Source organism: Pseudonaja textilis, chromosome 5, assembly GCF_049901715.1.
Source record: "Pseudonaja textilis isolate UNSWEBS1 chromosome 5, rPseTex1.2, whole genome shotgun sequence".
NCBI lineage: Eukaryota > Metazoa > Chordata > Lepidosauria > Squamata > Elapidae > Pseudonaja > Pseudonaja textilis.
In genome coordinates this window covers 56,369,037-56,388,195 of record NC_141994.1, presented here as the reverse complement: position 1 = coordinate 56,388,195, position 19,159 = coordinate 56,369,037, and the positions used below count along the sequence as shown (strand labels likewise).

The window sequence follows — 19,159 nt, the reverse complement described above, 5'->3', positions numbered from 1 at the left end:
ATAGTCATCCAGAAGTGCTCTGTATCTTTTTCTCACCATTAGATCATGACCATATCAGAACTTAGTTGATCTAACTAATACACCAAGCTTAATGGCTTTCCCACAACCCCCAACACATTGATTGGGCCTGTGATTATTTGGACAAGTCCATTGTTGCTCTGGTGGCTGCCTTGAAATCCTGAGCTTTCACCCAATAACTCCAGGGACAGCAGACTGAAGAGGTGGAATTGGGGGGTTGGTTCTGTAAAACCTTTTGTAAAGCCAAAAGCAAATAAAACACATTACGGCTTGGTATGCTATTCATAATAGGTTTTAAGCTGTCAGATGGAGATTTGTATCTTCATTAAGGAATAGACAGGCACTCTTTCACAGCAACAGATTTCATAATATTGCTAGAAAAGTACCAGAGTCCATATCATACAAAGCTCTTTTTAAAGGAAGGTCAAAATACAAATAGATTAAAAATGAAACATGCTGTTTTAAGTACCAAAAAAGTAAATGGATTTTCCATCGATGTCACCATGAATTCATACTTACTGGACTTGGTTATCGTTCTTAGTATAAAGTGTATGACTTAAAGTGCTGGTCTTTCCAAGAGGAATGAATCCAATGGGAATTTTACTGAAAGATGCCTGGGAACAAGAACAAAACAAGTCCCATCAACTGAATTCAATTCCCTTTTTCAGGAAGCACAATTTTGCTAAATATCATCCCACCCACCCCCTCCACCTATTCTCCATGGAATGGAACAGGCAGATACTTCCTGAGAGACTATGGCAGAGAATTGCTCAGAATAATAGGCTATTCTGACAGCCCTCCAAGTGTCAACTGGTTCCAGAGCAGGCTTTGGTAATCATTAGGCGCATTGTTATCAAAAGCTGGCACACATGCCCCAATCAATGTATGATTCCATTAGGGAACCAGCTATCGATAATAAAGTGGAAGGTAGCATCTGGGGCATAGACGAAACATTTAGGCCTTGTTGGTCTCCAAACAAAGTAGAGACAGAAATAAACACTGTAATTCAAAGCATCTTTCCCAGTAAAAAGAAAGTTCAGCAGCACCCTGGCAATCAAGCTGGTTGAACATGAATATATAATTAACCAACTCTTTTTAAACACATAGATTTGCAAATGGATCTTTATCTCTGCCAACTGGATTAGAGGGAAAGAACAGAAGGGGACACAGAATGGATACAAGAAGTGATTTGATTAAAAGAAAAAGAAAAATTGCATGATGAGTCATGGCTTAGAATTTGAAGTTTCAAATGCAGTCCTGATTTCCCTGGATATACAGGTAGCCCTCACAACTGAGCCGAACATTTACGTTGCTGAGTGAGAACTTTGTTAAGTGAGGTTTGCCCCATTTTACGATTTTTCTTGCCGCATTTGTTAAGCGAATCACTGAAGTTGTTAAGTCTGTAACACGGTTGTTAAGTGAATATGGCTTCCCCATTGACTTGGCTTGTCAGAAGGTTGCAAAAGGGGAACACATGGCTCTGGGACACTAGAAACGTCATAAATAGGAGTCAGCTGTCAAGCACCTACATTTTAATCATGTGACCATGGGATGCTGCAACTAAGTCCCTTGTTTCAGGACTGTTGTAACGTTGGGACAGTCACTAAACAGTTGTAAGTCAAGGACTACCTGTGCTGGCTGCCATAAATTGTTGGCTAGAAACCACACTTGGTAAGATACAATAAAAGCCATAGTAATGGACCACACTCAGGCATCCTCATAAACTGTGCTCTTTGAAGAATTGTAGCAAATTAAGTTTAATGACCATGTAACCACAATATCCTGAATCTCTGCAGATTACTGCAGCTTGCAGCACCATTTCTCAAAAATCTAGTTTATTTCATTATGGTTTTCCATCATTTCTGCCTGCACACATTCCTGTTATTAAATTCTCTACTGCAGTCCCCTTCCTCAATTGATTTTCTTCTCCTACCTCACAACAGGGAAGTCTGGGTTTCTTCTCTATCTGACCAAGGAGTTAATTAGACAGGATGTTACCTGGGACTAGAACCTGCATTTCCAGAATACTATTGTGCAGAATAATTTTGGGCTACAGGAAATAACACTATGACATTTTATTATATAAGCTGAAGTTGCAAAAAATGAGTGAGCATTTATAAGAAATACTCCAATGCCACCCCACTAAACAAAAAGGTAATATGTGGAGGAAGTTCCTAATAAGTGGCGATGTATAATCTAGTTCACAAGTGTCCAACTCAAGACCCGTGGGCTGGATCCAAAAACGTAGTCACCGAACCGGTAGTAACACCGGTTGAATCCCACCCCCGATGCTCTCCCTCACGTGTGGAACAGAATTCATAACAGCCTCCATTTCCATCATTAAGAATCAGGGAGACGGGATACAAATGTATCAGTTCAGGTAAAATTAATGAAAGCTAGGTGAAACACACCAAGAAATTAGTAGGGCTTACAATTTAATATGAACAAGTAAAAATCACTGGCTATAAAAATTTCAGGGTGGCTAGAATTTTGAAATTAAGTTTGCCCTAGAAAAATATATCTTACCTCATCTGGTCTTCGAAGAAGCCCAGTTATAACCTGAAAAGAAAGAAAGAAAGAAAGGAAGGAAGGAAGGAAGGAAGGAAGGAAGGAAGGAAGGAAGGAAGGAAGGAAGGAAGGAAGGAAGGAAGGAAGGAAGGAACTTTTAAATACAAATATGCACACACACATAATAGCACTTAAGACTTATATACCGCTTCACAGTTCTTTAGAGCAGTTTACAAAATCAGCCTATTGCCCCCAACAATCTGGGTCCTCATTTTACCAACCTTGGAAGGATGGAAGGCTGAGTCAACCAGGAGCCTGGTGAGATTCAAACTGCCAAACTGCTGGCAGCTGGCAATCAGTAGAAGTAGCCTGCAGTACTGCATTCTAACCACTGTGCCACCGTGGCTCTTAGAGCTTCTGAACATGTCTTGTGTACATGACCCCATAGGTTGAGATACTCTGCAGACTTAGCGAACGGACAATCTCTTCTAGTGATAACTCAAGTTTACAATAACCCAAAGCTGCCATATATTAAGATTAAAACTTATAATCAAAAATTAATAGTTTTCAATGCAGATTAGGTGCTGGAGAAAAGATGGGTAGAAAAATTCTTATAGTACCTCTTGCACTGTTCCATCTCCCCCTGCAATGATGATCATGTCAGTGTTTTCCATCAGTTCCAACAACTTCTTTGCTTGCCCTTCATAATCTGTCTGAATTGCAAAAAAGGTCACAGAAACACATTGCATTTAACACTCTCCTGCATCAAATGAAAAACCGTGTAATATATTCTTCATATAACCTTCACGATACTAGCTCAGCACAGCTTAACAATTGCAAGTTTCCCCACCCTTTCATTTTTAACAACCGCAACACCAAACTCAAGCCTTCCAAATGAATATATTCTGAAAGAGGCAAAATACCATTCTTAAACAATCTCAAATATTTCTTAGCAGTTTGGGGTTTTTTTTAATTTTGATTCTTAAAGCAGAATCACCAACACTTCTGCCTGCATGCTGGGATAAATAGCTGATACTCCAAATTACTATATTATGTCTATCCTTCACATACTTTAATTGAAAATTAAAGACTTAGCTATTTCTTTTAAAAAGATATAGGTTTTTTTTAAAAAAAATTGCAATTATCAACTAGGGTTTATTTTCTTTTTTTCCCTAGGAAAACCTGGGTTGTGGCTAAAATATACCAAAAGAGGATTCCCCACCCGTCCACCCCCCAGAAAGAGACTCTGCAAAACTCTTGTTAGTCTTTACCTTCACCACAGTCACATCCAGACCAGATAAGTGGAGAATTGGGGCTGCATTCTTTTCAAAAAGGGTCCTGGCTTTGCTAGAAAGGAAAAAGTGCAGACAATTCATAAGGTTTTTGTTCAAATCAGTTGTGTTAGAGCAGAAAGGTCAAATTCATAACAACAACAACAACAAATCAAGATATGCAATATGTCCCTAGCAAAATCTAGCACCCAAGGAAACCAAACAGAAGCCATCATCTAAGGCAAGGGTCCTCAAACTTGGCAACTTTAAGACTTGTGGACTTCAACTCCCACAAGTCTTAAAGTTGCCAAGTTTGGAGACCTCTGATCTAAGGGAACCAGTCTTGTTTTATCAATTAAACTCAGTGGCTATTTGATATTTCTCTTTATATGTCAAATGAGTCATCTGTCTATAGCTCTAAAATGCCTGTAATTCACATCTCTCATCTATAAAAACAAATCTGTGGGAAAGGAGATTAACAAATAAATATATCAGGCAATGATGACATCAAACCATAGATAATATACTTTATTAATTAAATTATGCTTTTATGCTGTCCTAAGAGTATCTCAGAGAATCAGTTTTATGTAATAGTTAAGGCAGGGATGTCAAACTTGATTTCATTGAGGGCCGCATCAGGGCTGTGTTTGACCTTGGGGGGCCAGGTAGACGTCACTTGTGTCAGGGGCACCTGTGGTGGCCAAGTGCTAAGGTATGACTCCCCTCAGACCTTCCCTCTCATTATAATCTTTCTCCTTCCTTCCTTCGTTCCTTCCTTAGTTCCTTCCTTCCTTCCTTCCCTTCCTCCCCTTCTTTCTTCTTTATCCTTCCCCCTTCATTCTCCTTCTCCTCTTTCCTTCTTTTTCTTTGTCTTCCTCCTTCTCTTTCTCCTTTCCTGTCCCTTCTTGGATGCTCAAATGCAGAAAGGGAAACATGTCTCCTTTTGTTTTCTTTTTAGTTTGTTTTGCTAGCCCCCTGCCAGGGAAAACAGAATCCAGAGGGCTGCACGGGCCTTCCACAAGCCCCACTTTCAGCCATGATGGCTCCTGCAGCCCTCTGACGGCGAAAATGGTGCTCCGTTTTCGCTGGCAGAGGCACCGTGGGCCAGTCCTTCGCTGTTTCCAGGGCAGCCCCGCAGGCCAGATCTAAGCCTTGAGTTTGACACCCCTGAATTAAGGCATCAAGTTTGAAACAGGGAGATTGTGAGTTTTAGTGCTGTCTTAGGCACAAAGCCAGCTAGGTGACCTTGGACTAGTCATTTTCTCTCAGACCTAGGAAGGTGGCAAGAGCGAACCACTTAAGAAAAATCTTGTCAAGAAAGCTGGAGGGGGTTGAATGGAATGAAAGTGTGTCTTAGGACACCTTATCTGGTCCTTCACTTCCTCTCCCCAACAGCCCACCCACTTTTATCCTAGTAAACTTCCTGATGGGAGAGAAGGTAGACAAATACACTGAATGCCTAGTTATTCTATATTCTTCCTCTGTAAGCCAGGATTTGAATGTGGGTCTTCCTAGTCCTAAAACAATACCCTCTCTGTGTTACTCCATTACTTTTCGTTAGTTTAAAGTGAAGAGTAGATGCTCTTAAAGATGATGATGTGAGATGTCTCTCCTATTCTTAAGAAGTCAGGTTAAATTTTCAGTTTTCCTAAGTCAGCTGTCACACCTGGGTTAACAAAGGGGGGGGGGAAGTCGCTATATGTCACGTGATGTTGTGAGCTTGTTAAGATTTTGCTGAAGCTTCAGAACTGTTGTGGCCCACTGGCTGCTAGCGGAGTGAAGAGGTTGGGGAGGAACACGGGCCGGTCCTAGAGGCTGAGGAAGGCTTGGATGAGGGCTCTGTGTCAGAGGCAGAGATGGGACCAGGGCAAGCTGGGAACAGTCTCCAGCTGCTCCCCAGCCTCCTCACTGTCCGACTCTGCTGCCAGCTCCACTAGCCGCTGGCGAGCCACAGCAAGAACAAAATTTAGAGATCTCCCCGTTGTCATTGTCTTTTAACTAATTGGTTGGGAAGGATTTTGGCACATTTTAGTTACCAAATGCAAAAACTGGACATATTAGAAAAAGGCAATGAAGACCAGAATTGGTGTCCTAATAAAAATCTTTCTGATAGGATCAGTCCCTCTTTGAGGGAGACGGGCAATTCAGAAATGCAAAAAATAACTAACTAACTAACCTCTTATCATTTTATCTAATCTTATCCTAATCAGGAATAGGTTGCTCCTGCACAGATACCCCATTAAAGCCTTTTGGAGGTAGTTCTTGTCTTACGTCCATTCATTTAATGGTCATTCAAAGTTACAATGGCACTGAAAAAAAATGACTTATGACTAGTCCACGCACTTATGACCACTGCAGCATCTCCACAGTCACGTCACCAAAATTTGAATACTTGGCAACCAGCATGCATTTGTGATGTCTGCAGTTCCTGGGGGTCGATCCCAGGATGGCCATTTGCAATCTTGCCAGGTAGCTTCCAACAAGTAAAGTCAATGGGGAAAACCAGATTTGCTTAATGGGTCCCTATACCTGACCATATGATTCACTTAATAACTGCAGTGATTCAGATTTATTTAACCTGTTAGCAAACTTTTGAAATGTGAGATGAGATGCCTTTATCTATATAGTTCTGACTCAAAAACATGAACAGCTTCCATATAGCAAAGAGCTAGAAGCAAATTACAGAAATCCTGCATCCTTGCCAGTTCCAAAATCTACCAATGGCCAAATTTTCTGAGTTTGGTCCTCATCCCCCTTTAGGATTTCATGGCAGAGCAATGTGCAGGCATTTCCTTCCTTCCTTCCTTCCTCCCTCCCTCCCTCCTCTTCCTTTCTTCTTTCCTTCCCTCCCTCTTTCTTTCTTTCTTTCTTTCTTTCTTTCATTCTTTCTTTCTTTCTTTCTTTCTTTCTTTCCTTTCCTTCCTTCCTTTCCTTCCTTCCTTCCTTCCTTCCTTCCTTCCTTCCTTCCTTCCTTCCTTCCTTCCTTTCTTTCTTCTGCTAGTACAAACAGACAGTAACATTGGGACAAAGATCTTGGATACTGACTATGGTACTCTCCCATGCAGGAAGCCATTATCTTCATATTTTACATAATCTAGGGTATCTTTCCTTATCAAGGGGAAGATCTTGAATACTTTTTCAGACTTTCTGGGCGAGATCTCAGGTTTCTCTGTGTAAAGCTACAGAACCTGCAATAAAAGTGACAGTATAATCACTTATGTACTTGCTGGGTTGATTTGTTTTGGGAAGCAAACTAACTCATTGCGGAACACCAGCTTTTGATCTTTTTTATTAGCAGGAAGGTGAGGGAACCAGGAAACATATTTTCCCACAGAAAACATTAATAGCTACTAGACACAATTGATGGAGAGGCATTGTCACAGCCAACTGAATCTCCAGGGCAGAAAAGTAGACTACAAAAGAGGAACGGAAGATGCTGAAGAAGAAAAAAGATGGGAAGAGAAATTCAGCTAGTTCTGATTCCCAGTGGTGCAAATGCTTGCAGCAAGTAAAAAGGAAGTTAGTGGAAAGAGAACCTACACTTGCGTGTAATGGGATAGGCTTCTGGCCAAAGACTCAGCTAGAAATTATTCTGATGTGGTTTCTGCACAGATCCAATATCTTTATACGTGATTCACAAAATCATATTATGTGTTTATTATGCTTAAGTTAATGTACTGAATTTGTGCTGGGCAACCGTAGGAAATGCAAGACTAAATAAGGCTAACCGAAGAGAAAAAAAAACTAAAGGAAAAAAATAGTCACAACTTTGGAAAGTTCTTGCAGACTTGTTAGATAAGAAAGGGCATTCCAGAAGTACCATTATGTCAGGAAAAAAAGTATCCAAGGTACCACAAACCTTCATGTAATATATGGATTGATTCTCAGAACACTTATCATCTGAAGGAGAGAGCTAAGTTGCATGCAGACAGCTCATGAACCAAAACAGAGAATCAATCAGGAAGAAGATGGCAACATAGTTGCCTGCAGTATTATACAATGGATTCATGGAATACTTATAATTAAGAGAGACAAAGGCTTTCTGGAAAGTTTTTAAAAGCTGGGAAACAACAACTGAAAAATATAGAAAAGAAGACTTGAATGTAATGTTATTTTTCTTGGATGTTATTCAGCTGCTAAGAGACTATATTATCTTTCTTCAAACCCACTTGCATAGAAATAGCCACTTTATATGAATGAGAGATTCTTAGGTTTAGGGAATAGAAATGTTTTAGAGCGATTGCATTTGCATAATTTATTTTTGTAATTCTGGTACTGCATTTACATAATCTATTTTTGATTGTTTTGCTATTGCATTTATATGATTTATTTTTGGTTATCCTGCTGCAGCAAAAAAAACCAAAAGTTATATGGTTTCCAAGAATATTATTCCATTCAGAGCCCGAAATGAATGTTAGACAATGGTAATTTGTTTAGAAATGATTTAATTATATGAAAAAAGAAAAAGAAACCAAAAATATCCAGGAGGCTCTGTAGTGAAAACCCATGAATAAACCAGGCATGTTTTGACTTCAGAAATATTTTTCAATCAACCTATTTACTTTTAAATCCTACTTTTTACATCTTTTCCAATGATCGTCTTAACGACAACATGGATTATGTGGGCATTTAATTTTATACAGAGCCAATAAAGTAAATTGATAACCTGCTGATCCAAGATTACTACCAGTACTACCAGTTGCTTGATTTCAGAGCTCCCAGGATGCCTTTAGGCCAATCACTATCTCTCAACCTAACTCATTTATGATGTAAAAAAGATGTTGAGACTCTAGAAAGAGTGCAGAGAAGAGCAACGAAGATGATTAGGGGACTGGAGGCTAAAACATATGAAGAACAGTTCTGGAACTGGGTATGTCTAGTTTGATGAAAAGAAGGATTAGGGGAGACATGATAGCACTCTTCCAATATCTTAGGGGCTGCCACAAAGAAGAGGAAGTCAATCTATTCTCCAAAGCACCTGAGGGTAGGACAAGAAGCAATGGGTGGAAACTAATCAAGGAGAGAAGCAACTTAGAACTATGGAGAAATTTCCTGACAGTTAGAACAATGAATCAGTGGAACAACTTGCCTCCAGAAGTTGTGAATGCTTCAACACTGGAAGTTTTTAAAAAGATGTTGGAAAACCATTTCTCTGAAGTGGTATAGGGTTTCCTGCCTAAGCAGAGGGTTGGACTAGAAGACCTCCTAGGTCCCTTCCAACTCTGTTATTCTATTCTATTCTCTTCTATTCTCTTCTATTCTATTCTATTCTATTCTATCCTATCCTATCCTATACTATACTATACTATCCTATCCTTTCCATAGAGTAGGAGTGTCAAACTGGTCGCCTGCGGTGCATGTGTCACATTGCAGGCGACGCCCACCCCAGCTCTACGAAGACATCACGTAACAGCAATGTGACATGGCGAGTTTGACACCCATGCAGTAGAGCTATTGTTCTGTGGATGAAATTAGCACAGGCACCAGAAATACCTTATAGTTTCAGAGAAAAGGAGGGATATAAAGGCAATCAGTCAATTTATCTTCTTTTTACACATGAAGGAAAACAAAGAAAACTGGCAAAATGTAGACTGAAATAGAAGCCTGAGCGGTGATGGTCAAGGAAATATGAGCCCAGAGTAAAAAAACCTGTTTTGTATGAGTTTGCACAACCTCAGAACATGATAAGTATGGTTTTGAATTCTGTGCCTGGCTATGTTGCTTCAAATTTTATTTGGGTTCACACAATGAAGGAATAATTCTGTAGAATGCAGTAGATGGTTTTCCCTTGGTAATCACAAATAAATATCACAATATTTTAAAAGCTAGGAAATCAGAAGAGCTATCCAAGCCCTATCAATTCAATTGCTATGTATTGCTTTGCATAATCTTCTACAGGTAATGCTTGGTGAACAGTGGTTACTGGGCCTGAAATTTCCATCTCTAAAGCAAAGTGCAATGTCATGTGACCATATTGCTTAGCAACAGCAAATCCCAGCCATCCCCACTGTGCTGTTAAGCAATTACTGGGGTCATTAAGTGAGGACCCCCCAACCCTGCTGGCCTCCAAGAAACAAAGTCAGTGGAGAAGCTAGTAAGATCTTGTGAGTCCCTGGTGCAAGCAAGCTAATGAGTAGGCAAGTGGCTGTTGTAGCATAACATGAGTGCCGCTGGGCCAGAGATGAACTGCTGCCAGGGATGGGACGGTATGTAAGCAGCTACTATGGCATCAGTGGGCCAATGGTGGCTCCTTCTTCAAATGACCTCTTAGGTCAATGATGGCTAACCTTTTTGTAACCAAGTGCCCAAAGCACACGCATGCACCCCCAAAATTCAATGCACATATGCATGTGCCATGCACCCTGCCCCATACACACACAACCCCACACACGTGCCTCCCCCATACCCACACAACCCCACACACATGTGCCTCGCCCACACGCATGTGCAGCAGAGATCAGCTGGCTGGCAGGAGGCACACGCATGCATGCATGGCAGAGGGGGCTCTGCGTGCCACTCTAGCACGCGTGCTATAGGTTCGCCATCATTAGGTGAATTGCGGTTTCTTCCCCACCCAGACAAAATGTGTGAAAAATATAACAGGAAAAAAAGGCAACATTTCCAGCAACGTACTAAAATAATTACAATCCCAGGAAGAACAATCAGTTTTTACACAAAGGGGTCTTTGGAAGTAGTTAAGAAAATGGACTGAATATTTGTAGCATACCCATTTCGAATGGAATGGTAAGTCGGAGTATGATGACCTTTGCATATTACATGTTATGTTTAAGTCTTAGTTATCCAATAATCATAACAAATCAGCTCTCTGGAGTTGTGTACCCACACTTTTTGCGTCATGCAAAATAAAAAAAGACTCTGGAACAAGCCAAGTTGGCTTGGATTACACGATATAGGAAGCTTGTCTAAGTAAGTCACAGGCAGTTCACTTGCTATTCTCACTCATGATCACAGCCCAAAGGTAGAACATGGAATAATGCAGTCAGAAGGGACCTGGGAGATCTAGTGCCCAACCCCCTGGTCAAGACCCTATCCCATTCCAGATAAATGGCTGTCAGGTCTCTTGTTGAAAACCTCCAGTGATGGAGCACCAAACTTCTGGAAGCAAGTTGTTCCACTGATTAATTGCTCTCAATAGGAAGAGCAAGAAATTCCTCTTTAGTTCTAGGTTGGAACTCTCTTTGATACTCTTCTACCCATTACTTCTTGTCCTGCCTTCATGTCCTTTGGAGAATAGGTCAAACCCCTCTTCTCCATGACAGCCACTCAAATACTACTGGACCGCTATCGTATCACCCCTAGAACTTCACTTTGTAACATTAGACATACCTAATTCCTCAATCATTCATCCTATGGTTTAAAAATTAGGAAAACCAACAACATAAAGGACCTTACCCTTTGCAAGCTGCAGGGTTGAGAAATACTGTTGCTTTCTTTATCTGCATATTGGAAGGAATAATTTGGTTGCCCCATACCTAATAATAAATAGAAAGCAAGAGTTTACTGTTTAAGAATAATTAGTATTTTTCATTTGGATACCAAAAACAATACCAAAGAGTTAAAAGACTATGATGTTTCTTTGTGTCATATATGTGTGGGTATATGCATAATGCTTATCTTTTGAGAGCTGAATGCAACAAAATTTCATCTTAATATATTCTGATTAGTGTATATTTAAAGTGACAATAAAGTTTCTATTCTATTCTAATCCATCCCATCCCATCCTATTGGCAAGCACAATGAAGTGAGGGATCTCATTGTACCAACTGGATTTGGGAGGGGAACCTTTTTCGAAAGTCAGGCCCTGCTACAGAGAATTCTACATCTAGAAATGTAACAAACTCATAGTGGTTACCTCTCTTTCTCCATTACCCCAAATCCAACTAGTGTTACTTAGATTCATCTCCAACTATCGGTGAAACTGACAGGAGAACAAAGGACAACTCTAAAGCACAACTATTTTTATAATAATAAAGGTGCAGATTTTTTTCTTTAATAAAGAAAGTACTGCCAACAGTACTGAGTACCAACAGTCTAAGAAATATCAATTCCCGCTAATGCCTATGAAGAAATATCCTCCTCAATTATCATAAATACCTGGAAGCTATTCACCACTGATTTTATACTTTGCAGAATTTGAGGCATAATTAGGTGCAATGCCTAAGCTTTGGAAGAAGAAGAAAGCAGTATCTGTAGTATTTGGGCAACTGAATGCTGACATTCTTGTTGACAGGCTACTCACGTAGAACAGACCCCTTGGGAGAATCCTGCACAAGTGAGATAAGGAGGGGATTTTAATCTAATTTGATCATGTTAAATGGTATTACCTGGGCTTCTTGGCATGCAGCTCTCCTTAGCAGGTTATCACTATAACAGGGGAAGAGGAGAAAAGACAAAAAATGAATATTAAATAAGCTAAATTTAGAGAAGGGAGATATATGTATGCATTTAAAAAAATATTTCTGCTTTGGCAGACATAAATATTAAGTCAAAACTTTTCAAAGGGACTGCGGATTAGGAGTGCATACTATTTCCACAGTCGTAATTTTAGATGACATTACATGTGTTATTAATTTCTTTAAGTAGATATTTATTCAGAACAAGCATATGTGACCCTTGTACTAGTGTACATGATAGATTAATGTTTTACCCACAGCACTGATCAAAGTAACTAAATTCTCCATTATATAAATAAATAGTATGGATTTTTTTTTTTAAAAAAAAAACCCTTCTCCAGAAACTGCATAGTGGGCCAGAAAATTTGGCTTTTTTTACTCTGACACAATAGCTGATGATGGATCACATCTAACCACTGTCCCTCTTTCCCGCCCCCATCTCTACCCCGCTTCCTTCAACCTGCACATATATACCCAAAACAGCACACTAGGCACCCTGAGTTGCAATTACTGAATTTCGGCATATGCTAACTCTCTCTACTTCTCCTAACATTTGCCAAAGAGATTCAAGAGATTAGCATACATTTGCTTTCATTAAGAAGTTTCATGCCTAAAATGGTGTGGAGGGAGGGCATACTCGGGGGTTGGGCAGTGAGCCAAATTTAAAGATTTAGTGTGTTCCACGCTTCAGCCAAAGCATCCCGATTTTGTAGAGGTTGATAAAATGGAATTTACTTTGTCTATCTTAAGGCATGTTTTCTTTACTTCCCCATTTGCAGATGCTGCAGTGATAATTAGACAGTAAATTTAATAAACAAACGAATGGAAATTTGCTTCTTTCTTTTTAAAAATATTTTTGTTATAATTTTATTGTGCTACAACAATAATTATTTTTCTATCCCCATGGTTTTGGATAGAAAAATAATTGGTGCAGCACAGAAAAATTAAGAGATAGAAAATGGAAACACTGCAACATTATAACACAACTATGTTGTTAATGACATCATACAATTTCAAAATGAATCATATACAGGGATAAAATAAAGGAAAAATCTTTGACAATAGCAATAGCACTTAGACTTACATACCGCTTTATAGTGCTTTACAGCCCATTCTAAGCGGTTTAGAGTTCTTACAAGATTACTCAAACGTGTTAACATAACTTTATCAGAAAAAAATAAAACAACAATCCAGTAACTCCAATTCGATATTGACATACAACACCTACCAAGCCTTGGTTGCTGTAAATCACCTCTATAATTTTAATCAATGCTTCCAAATAGCAATAGCACTTGGACTTATATACTGCTTCATGGTGCTTTACAGCCCACTCTAAGTGGCTTACAGAGTCAGCATATTGCCCCCAAATAATCTGGGTCTTCATTTGATTTCACCAATCTTAACCTCCAAATGCTGTAGGGATTCCTTAAAATGATATGTAGGTGAAGCGAGATGACAATATCAAACGTTTAAGTGTGTTAGGATGCTCTGAGTCTGAAGAAGGATGAAAGCCAGTAGGTAGAAGTCCAAATGGTTCCTAAGTATGTTTTGCAAAAATTGAAGTCAGGGACACATAGATCAAAAGGCTTTGCTCCTTTTAAAACAGTGGTCCCCAATTTTCGCGCTTGGCAGTCTGGCTGGGGAGTGGGGTGGGGCAGATGGGAACCAGGCCATGCAAGTAATCGACTGGCGCACACATGTGCATACATACCAGCCCACCTCTCGTGCAAACTGAGCTGCAGGCATGTGCGTGCGCACTGGCCCGCCATTCATGTGGCCCGGTTCCAAATAGGTCACGGCCTGGTAAATGCTTCAAGCCAAGCAACCATGATTATATTAAAATTGAGTAGATGAATATATAGAGAAATAAGTTAAGATTGTCATAAAGATAAAGTATGTAAATGATAATGGCATATAAAGAAAAAGTGATTACTGTTATTTTGGTAAGGAAAATATATTAATTATAATAGTTAGCACAAGATATATGTATCCAGTTGACATACTGTTTAAATGAAAGATGGATTTGTTGTAAATATAAAAAATAAGAAACTTTAATTAAAAAAAGATGCCTTATATTGTTTGCAACTTACTTTGCATTTCCCCTCCCTAGTCCTGTGATGGTGAATCTAGCAGAGCCATTTGTGCTGGCACACGAGCTGCAGGCAAACTTACTTCACTGCGCATGTGTGTGCCTCAAAGCTGTTTTTCGGCAGGTTTGAGGCCTTTTTTTGCCTCCCGGAGGCTTGAGGAAGGTTTTTGCAGGCTTTGCAGGCCAAAAACTAGCCCTGTTTCATCACCTCCTGTTTTTTCCGAAAATACCGGAAGTGACAAAACGGGCCTAGTTTTAGGCCTGCAAAGCCTGCAGAAGCCTTTCTTAAGCCTTTGGGAGGCTGAAAAGGTCTCAAACCTGCCAAAATCAGCTGTGAGGCGCAGTGCAGGTAAGGGGGTGGTGGGGAGTAGGGAGGATTGCATAAGCATGCGTGGGGACGTGGGGGGGGGCACATTGCCCTCTGGGTGCTGGCATGCAAGCGTGAGCGTGCAAATATGCGCACAATTTTTGGCACAGAAGCCCAAAAAGGTTAGCCACCACTGTCCTAGGATATTCTTTGGCACCACTCAAAATTAGTTCAATCAAGCAACTTTTTATTAAAACCAAGTCAGTTACTGTCATAGTAACCTTTCCAGTGTAAGAACATTGATTTACAATTCAAAAACAATCAGGAGAAATTCAAAGTAAGCAACAAGAGAAACACTTAATGTGAAACCTTTAGTGAAAATAATGGGGCAAACAAAAACAAGCTTCCTTAGCAAGAGAATGTATCAAAAAATAAATTACTCCAATTACCCCTAATTGGAATATTTATCAAAGGATTCCTTAGAGGTTTTAGAATTCCTCTTAGTGTTTGGAGAAATATGTCCTCCATGTTCAGAAACAGGGACACGTTATACTTTTGATTAATTGAAGGCGTTTTATCAAATACTATTTAAAATCCAGGCTCTAGAACAGAAATGGATTGGAAGGGTTAAAAGGTTAATGTACAGAAGGGAGGTGAACTCCTGCAGCAGACCAAAAAAAGAAAGCTTGGATCCTAAAAATAAAAACCTTACTTTCTCCAAACTAGAACTGTGGTCCCTTCCTGATGTGGATGGGAAGAGAAGGCCTTTTCTTTGGGATTTGAATTTTTCTCCAGCCCAGCACACAAGTTCCCTTCCGTGCACCATCCAGTATTTTCTTTGGCAGGTAACTCTTTTGCTGTGTCCACTTAACAAGCCATATAGCCACTTAACAACCACAACTGGGAGATCCAGGCTCTGGTCATTGAGCAAACTGGTCATAAGGGCATGTTTTTTAATGATTGCAATGATTTATGACTAAAATTCCAGACTCAATTGTAGTTCAAGTTCCCTACCTGTACCAAGGTAAAGAAATATAACAAGGAGAAAGAGGGAGGTTAGAATGGAGGAAACCCCCTCCCAACTGCTACTCTGATAGCAAAACATAGAGGGAATATTTTTTCTTAACATGAATTGGTGGCACGATGGTTAGAATGCAGTATTGCATGTTAATTCTGCCAGCTGTTCAATCCTCACCGGCTCAAAGTTGACTCAGTCTTCCATCTATTTTATCCTACGGCATAATCAAGACTTCAATTAGGGTTGCTTTTTGATGGGGTGAAGGACAGTATACCTTATTTCATTTGCAAATTGGATTTCCCATTGTTTGACTTGGCTGTCATTGCTTTGGGAAACCTATTCATGACAGCTGTTCAGAAGAGACGGTATAGAATATAGATTAGCACTAGCAACAGCTTCTCAATCCCTCCCTTATTAAAAAAAAAAAAAAAAAAAAAACAGTGAGCTATATAGCTATCTACCAGAACCAATAAGACTTTCTTATAAGTAAAGACAATGATGCATAAAGGCCTTTGCAGCATGCCTGCCTCTTGTTAAAATATTAAAACTATTTTAAAATGAGATGGTGAGACTGGTGTTCCTTGAACACCATACAGCCTATTCCTGTATTATTGTATTAGGAATAATGCAATATTTAAGCTAAGTCCTGTGAGGACAGATTGAGGGAACAGGGCTTGTTTAGCCTGGGGATACTACAGTATGCTTCAAATGTCTGAAGTGATATCACATAGATAAAGCTTGTGATGTGTTCTCTATCATCCCAGAGCATAAGATACGGAAAAGTCATGGTGGCGCGGTGGTTAGAATGCAGAACTGCAAGCTACTTCAGCTGACTGCTGGCAGCTCGCAGTTCGATTCTCACCAGCTTAAGGTTGACTCAGCTTTCCATCTGTCTGAGGTCGGTAAAATGAGGACCCAGATTGTTGGGGCAATATGCTGACTCTGCAAACCGCTTAAAGAGGGCTGTACAGCACTGTGTAGCGGTATATTTAAGTCTAAGTGCTATTGCTAATTTAATGGTTTAAATTATTTGGAAGATGTACTGGAACATGTGGATGACCTTGGGGAATGAACGGAAGAGATGCTGCCTAGGAAAAAATCAGAGAAGAGGGAGGAGACCCCAAGGGATTAATGGTCAGAGAAAGAAACTTAGAAAGAACCCATCCTAATTGATCATACAGTTAAAAGTGACAGTACGAAATCTGTACCTTCAGATTTGCAAGATTGATGTCAAATCTTCCAGTTAAAACAAGACAGAAAACAAGATAAGCTAATTCTATTTTATAGTAAGGCTACATTAACAGAATCCTGCAAGTCTGAAGACACAAACCTACTTGATCAAGTAGGGTGGGTCCTTCCCAACTTTTTTTCTTTGATAGTTAAGCCTTTTGGGATTTCTCCATCTTGTCTAGTTGTTTCGTAGACAGTATCTCTTCTCCGTGTTTCCCAAGATCATTCACATATTCCATGAGAGAAGGCATATTTGGGGTGGATGTTAAAAGAAATTGCCTAAGTGTAAAAGCAGTTCAGGCAACCAACTAATGGAGGGCAGTGTTAAGAAGTTGGCCTTTAATGAATACTGGAAACCTCCGAAGTCCCTTCCAGCTCATTCTAAGGTCAATGGGATATAACTTTGTTTGAAAGGACTATGATCACATGTAAATATTTTAGTGGCAGATAATACACTGAATTACAGTACATGGTTCTAGAGATTCCCTTTAAATTAGTATAACTAAATAAATATTGCACCCTTCAAATTACAGGTAGTCCCCAACTTACAACCACAGTTCACCCCAAAATTTATGTTGCTAAGTAAAACATTTTATGACCTTTCTTGCCACAGTTATTAAGAGAATCCCTGAAGTTGTTAAGTTAGGAAGAGAGTTATTAAGTGAATCTGGCTTCCCTATTGAAAAGATCACAAAAGGTGATCATGTGACCCTGGGACAACTGTAAGCATCATAAATATGAGTCAGAGGCCAAGCATCTGAATTTTGATCACGTGACTACAGGGATACAATGCAATAAGTATGAAAAATGGTCATAAATTGTTTTTTTCAATGCCATTGTGACTTCAGTCACGAAATGAACTGTTGTAAGTTGTAAGCTGAGGACTACCTATATTCATCATTTAATTCTGATCTTAAATAAAGCTAATTTATTATGTTTTAATCTAAAATGCATTTTCTTTCCTCATAATAATTTCCCCTCCTGATTCCTAAGGAAAAAATATGAATTTAGTTCATAAAACTTACCCAAAGATGTTTCTCTCGCAGATACATAAAATGGAAGTTCAATCTCTTGCTGACCCTATTGCTTAAACTATTCATAATTTTATACACGGATTCTGAGATTATATACACACAAACTCTCCAAAGTCTTTAAAATTCCCTGATCTGCTTTCTTATGATATTTAGAAAAGCTATCAAATCCAGTTAGCTTCGTAAGGTGGAGTGAAAAAATTAGCTTGGAGGGTCATTCCTTCCTCATTCATCTACCCATTCCTCTGATTCAAAACATTCCTTGGTTATAACAAAGAGCAAAAACTAACTAGGTGACATTCTATAGATCTTTTGCCACTTTAGTTTGGCCTTGAGTGGTATTTTTAATTCAGTCCAATCATTGAAAGCTTCCATGATAATTACCAATGTTTTCCATAAAGCCAGTTTCCTCCCCATGTAACCAGGCAGATCCCAACTGTAGTCTTCTTCCAATGATTTCTGAGGGTTTGAAGCATTGTGATCACCTTGGCCATGTTAAGCTTTTATTCTATAACGTAGCACACAATTCCGAAACGAAAAAAGACCTTTGTGTGGTAAACTATAAAAAAGAAAGATAATATGTTTGAAGTTAGTTAATCAATGTATAACTAGATAATATATTTGAAGTTAGTTAATCAACGTATAACCATGTAACCTTTTCAGCAGATAGTATGCAATGATCTGTGAATTCTGTTTGCAGGTATGACAGGTTGAGAACAATTCTAACCATTGTTTTCTAGGCCTTGTCTTGGCTTCATCAGTTCTTGGTTTCCATTTCTTGTCAATTTTTTTTACCATTGAAGTAGCTAGCAGGAATTTGTCCCTTGGTTTGTAAGAGTGAATAATCTAGCAGGAATTTGTCCCTTGATTTGTAAGAGTGAATAATCTTCAATTTTAAGTGCTCAGACAACTGCTTACTAGACTCATGTTTGTTAAAAGTAGAAAGAACAATCACAACCTGAAAGAATAGAAGAGACAGAACTGAGCAGTAGAATTTTGTGGCTAACTGTAAGCCTAATCAGTCAATAATTTTTTAGCTCTTATTCATAGCATCACTGGGGGAGGGGAAGTAATGCTGAACCACTGGATTGGGGTTGAAACTTATACAAACTGCCAGGTTGATTGTTTTGTTATTTTAAATTTGTAAATCACAGTACCTACACATACTAACTGGAAAACATGTTTTGCAAGCCACAGTGACTGGGCTTTATTCATCAGACAAAGCCAAAATTAAACAAATAACATTGTGTGTTAATGCAATGTTTAAACCGTG

At 39.3% G+C, this 19,159-nt stretch overlaps 1 protein-coding gene across 6 annotated transcripts in view; it reads right to left on the bottom strand.

The window, feature by feature from the left end:
• The window catches only part of AGK (acylglycerol kinase), a 46,154-nt gene that overhangs the window by 24,440 nt on the left and 2,555 nt on the right, over nt 1-19,159 (bottom strand). For all 6 annotated transcript variants that reach the window (XM_087934973.1, XM_087934976.1, XM_087934974.1 and 3 more), the window contains exons 2-8: nt 18,271-18,445; nt 12,143-12,182; nt 11,211-11,290; nt 3,798-3,873; nt 3,147-3,239; nt 2,545-2,577; nt 538-632 (exon numbers count right to left, since the gene is read on the bottom strand). In XM_087934973.1, coding sequence (XP_087791099.1) covers nt 538-632; nt 2,545-2,577; nt 3,147-3,239; nt 3,798-3,873; nt 11,211-11,290; nt 12,143-12,182; nt 18,271-18,380 — 527 coding nt within the window. In that variant the 5' untranslated portion in view covers nt 18,381-18,445. The remainder of the gene's footprint in view (nt 1-537; nt 633-2,544; nt 2,578-3,146; nt 3,240-3,797; nt 3,874-11,210; nt 11,291-12,142; nt 12,183-18,270; nt 18,446-19,159) is intronic.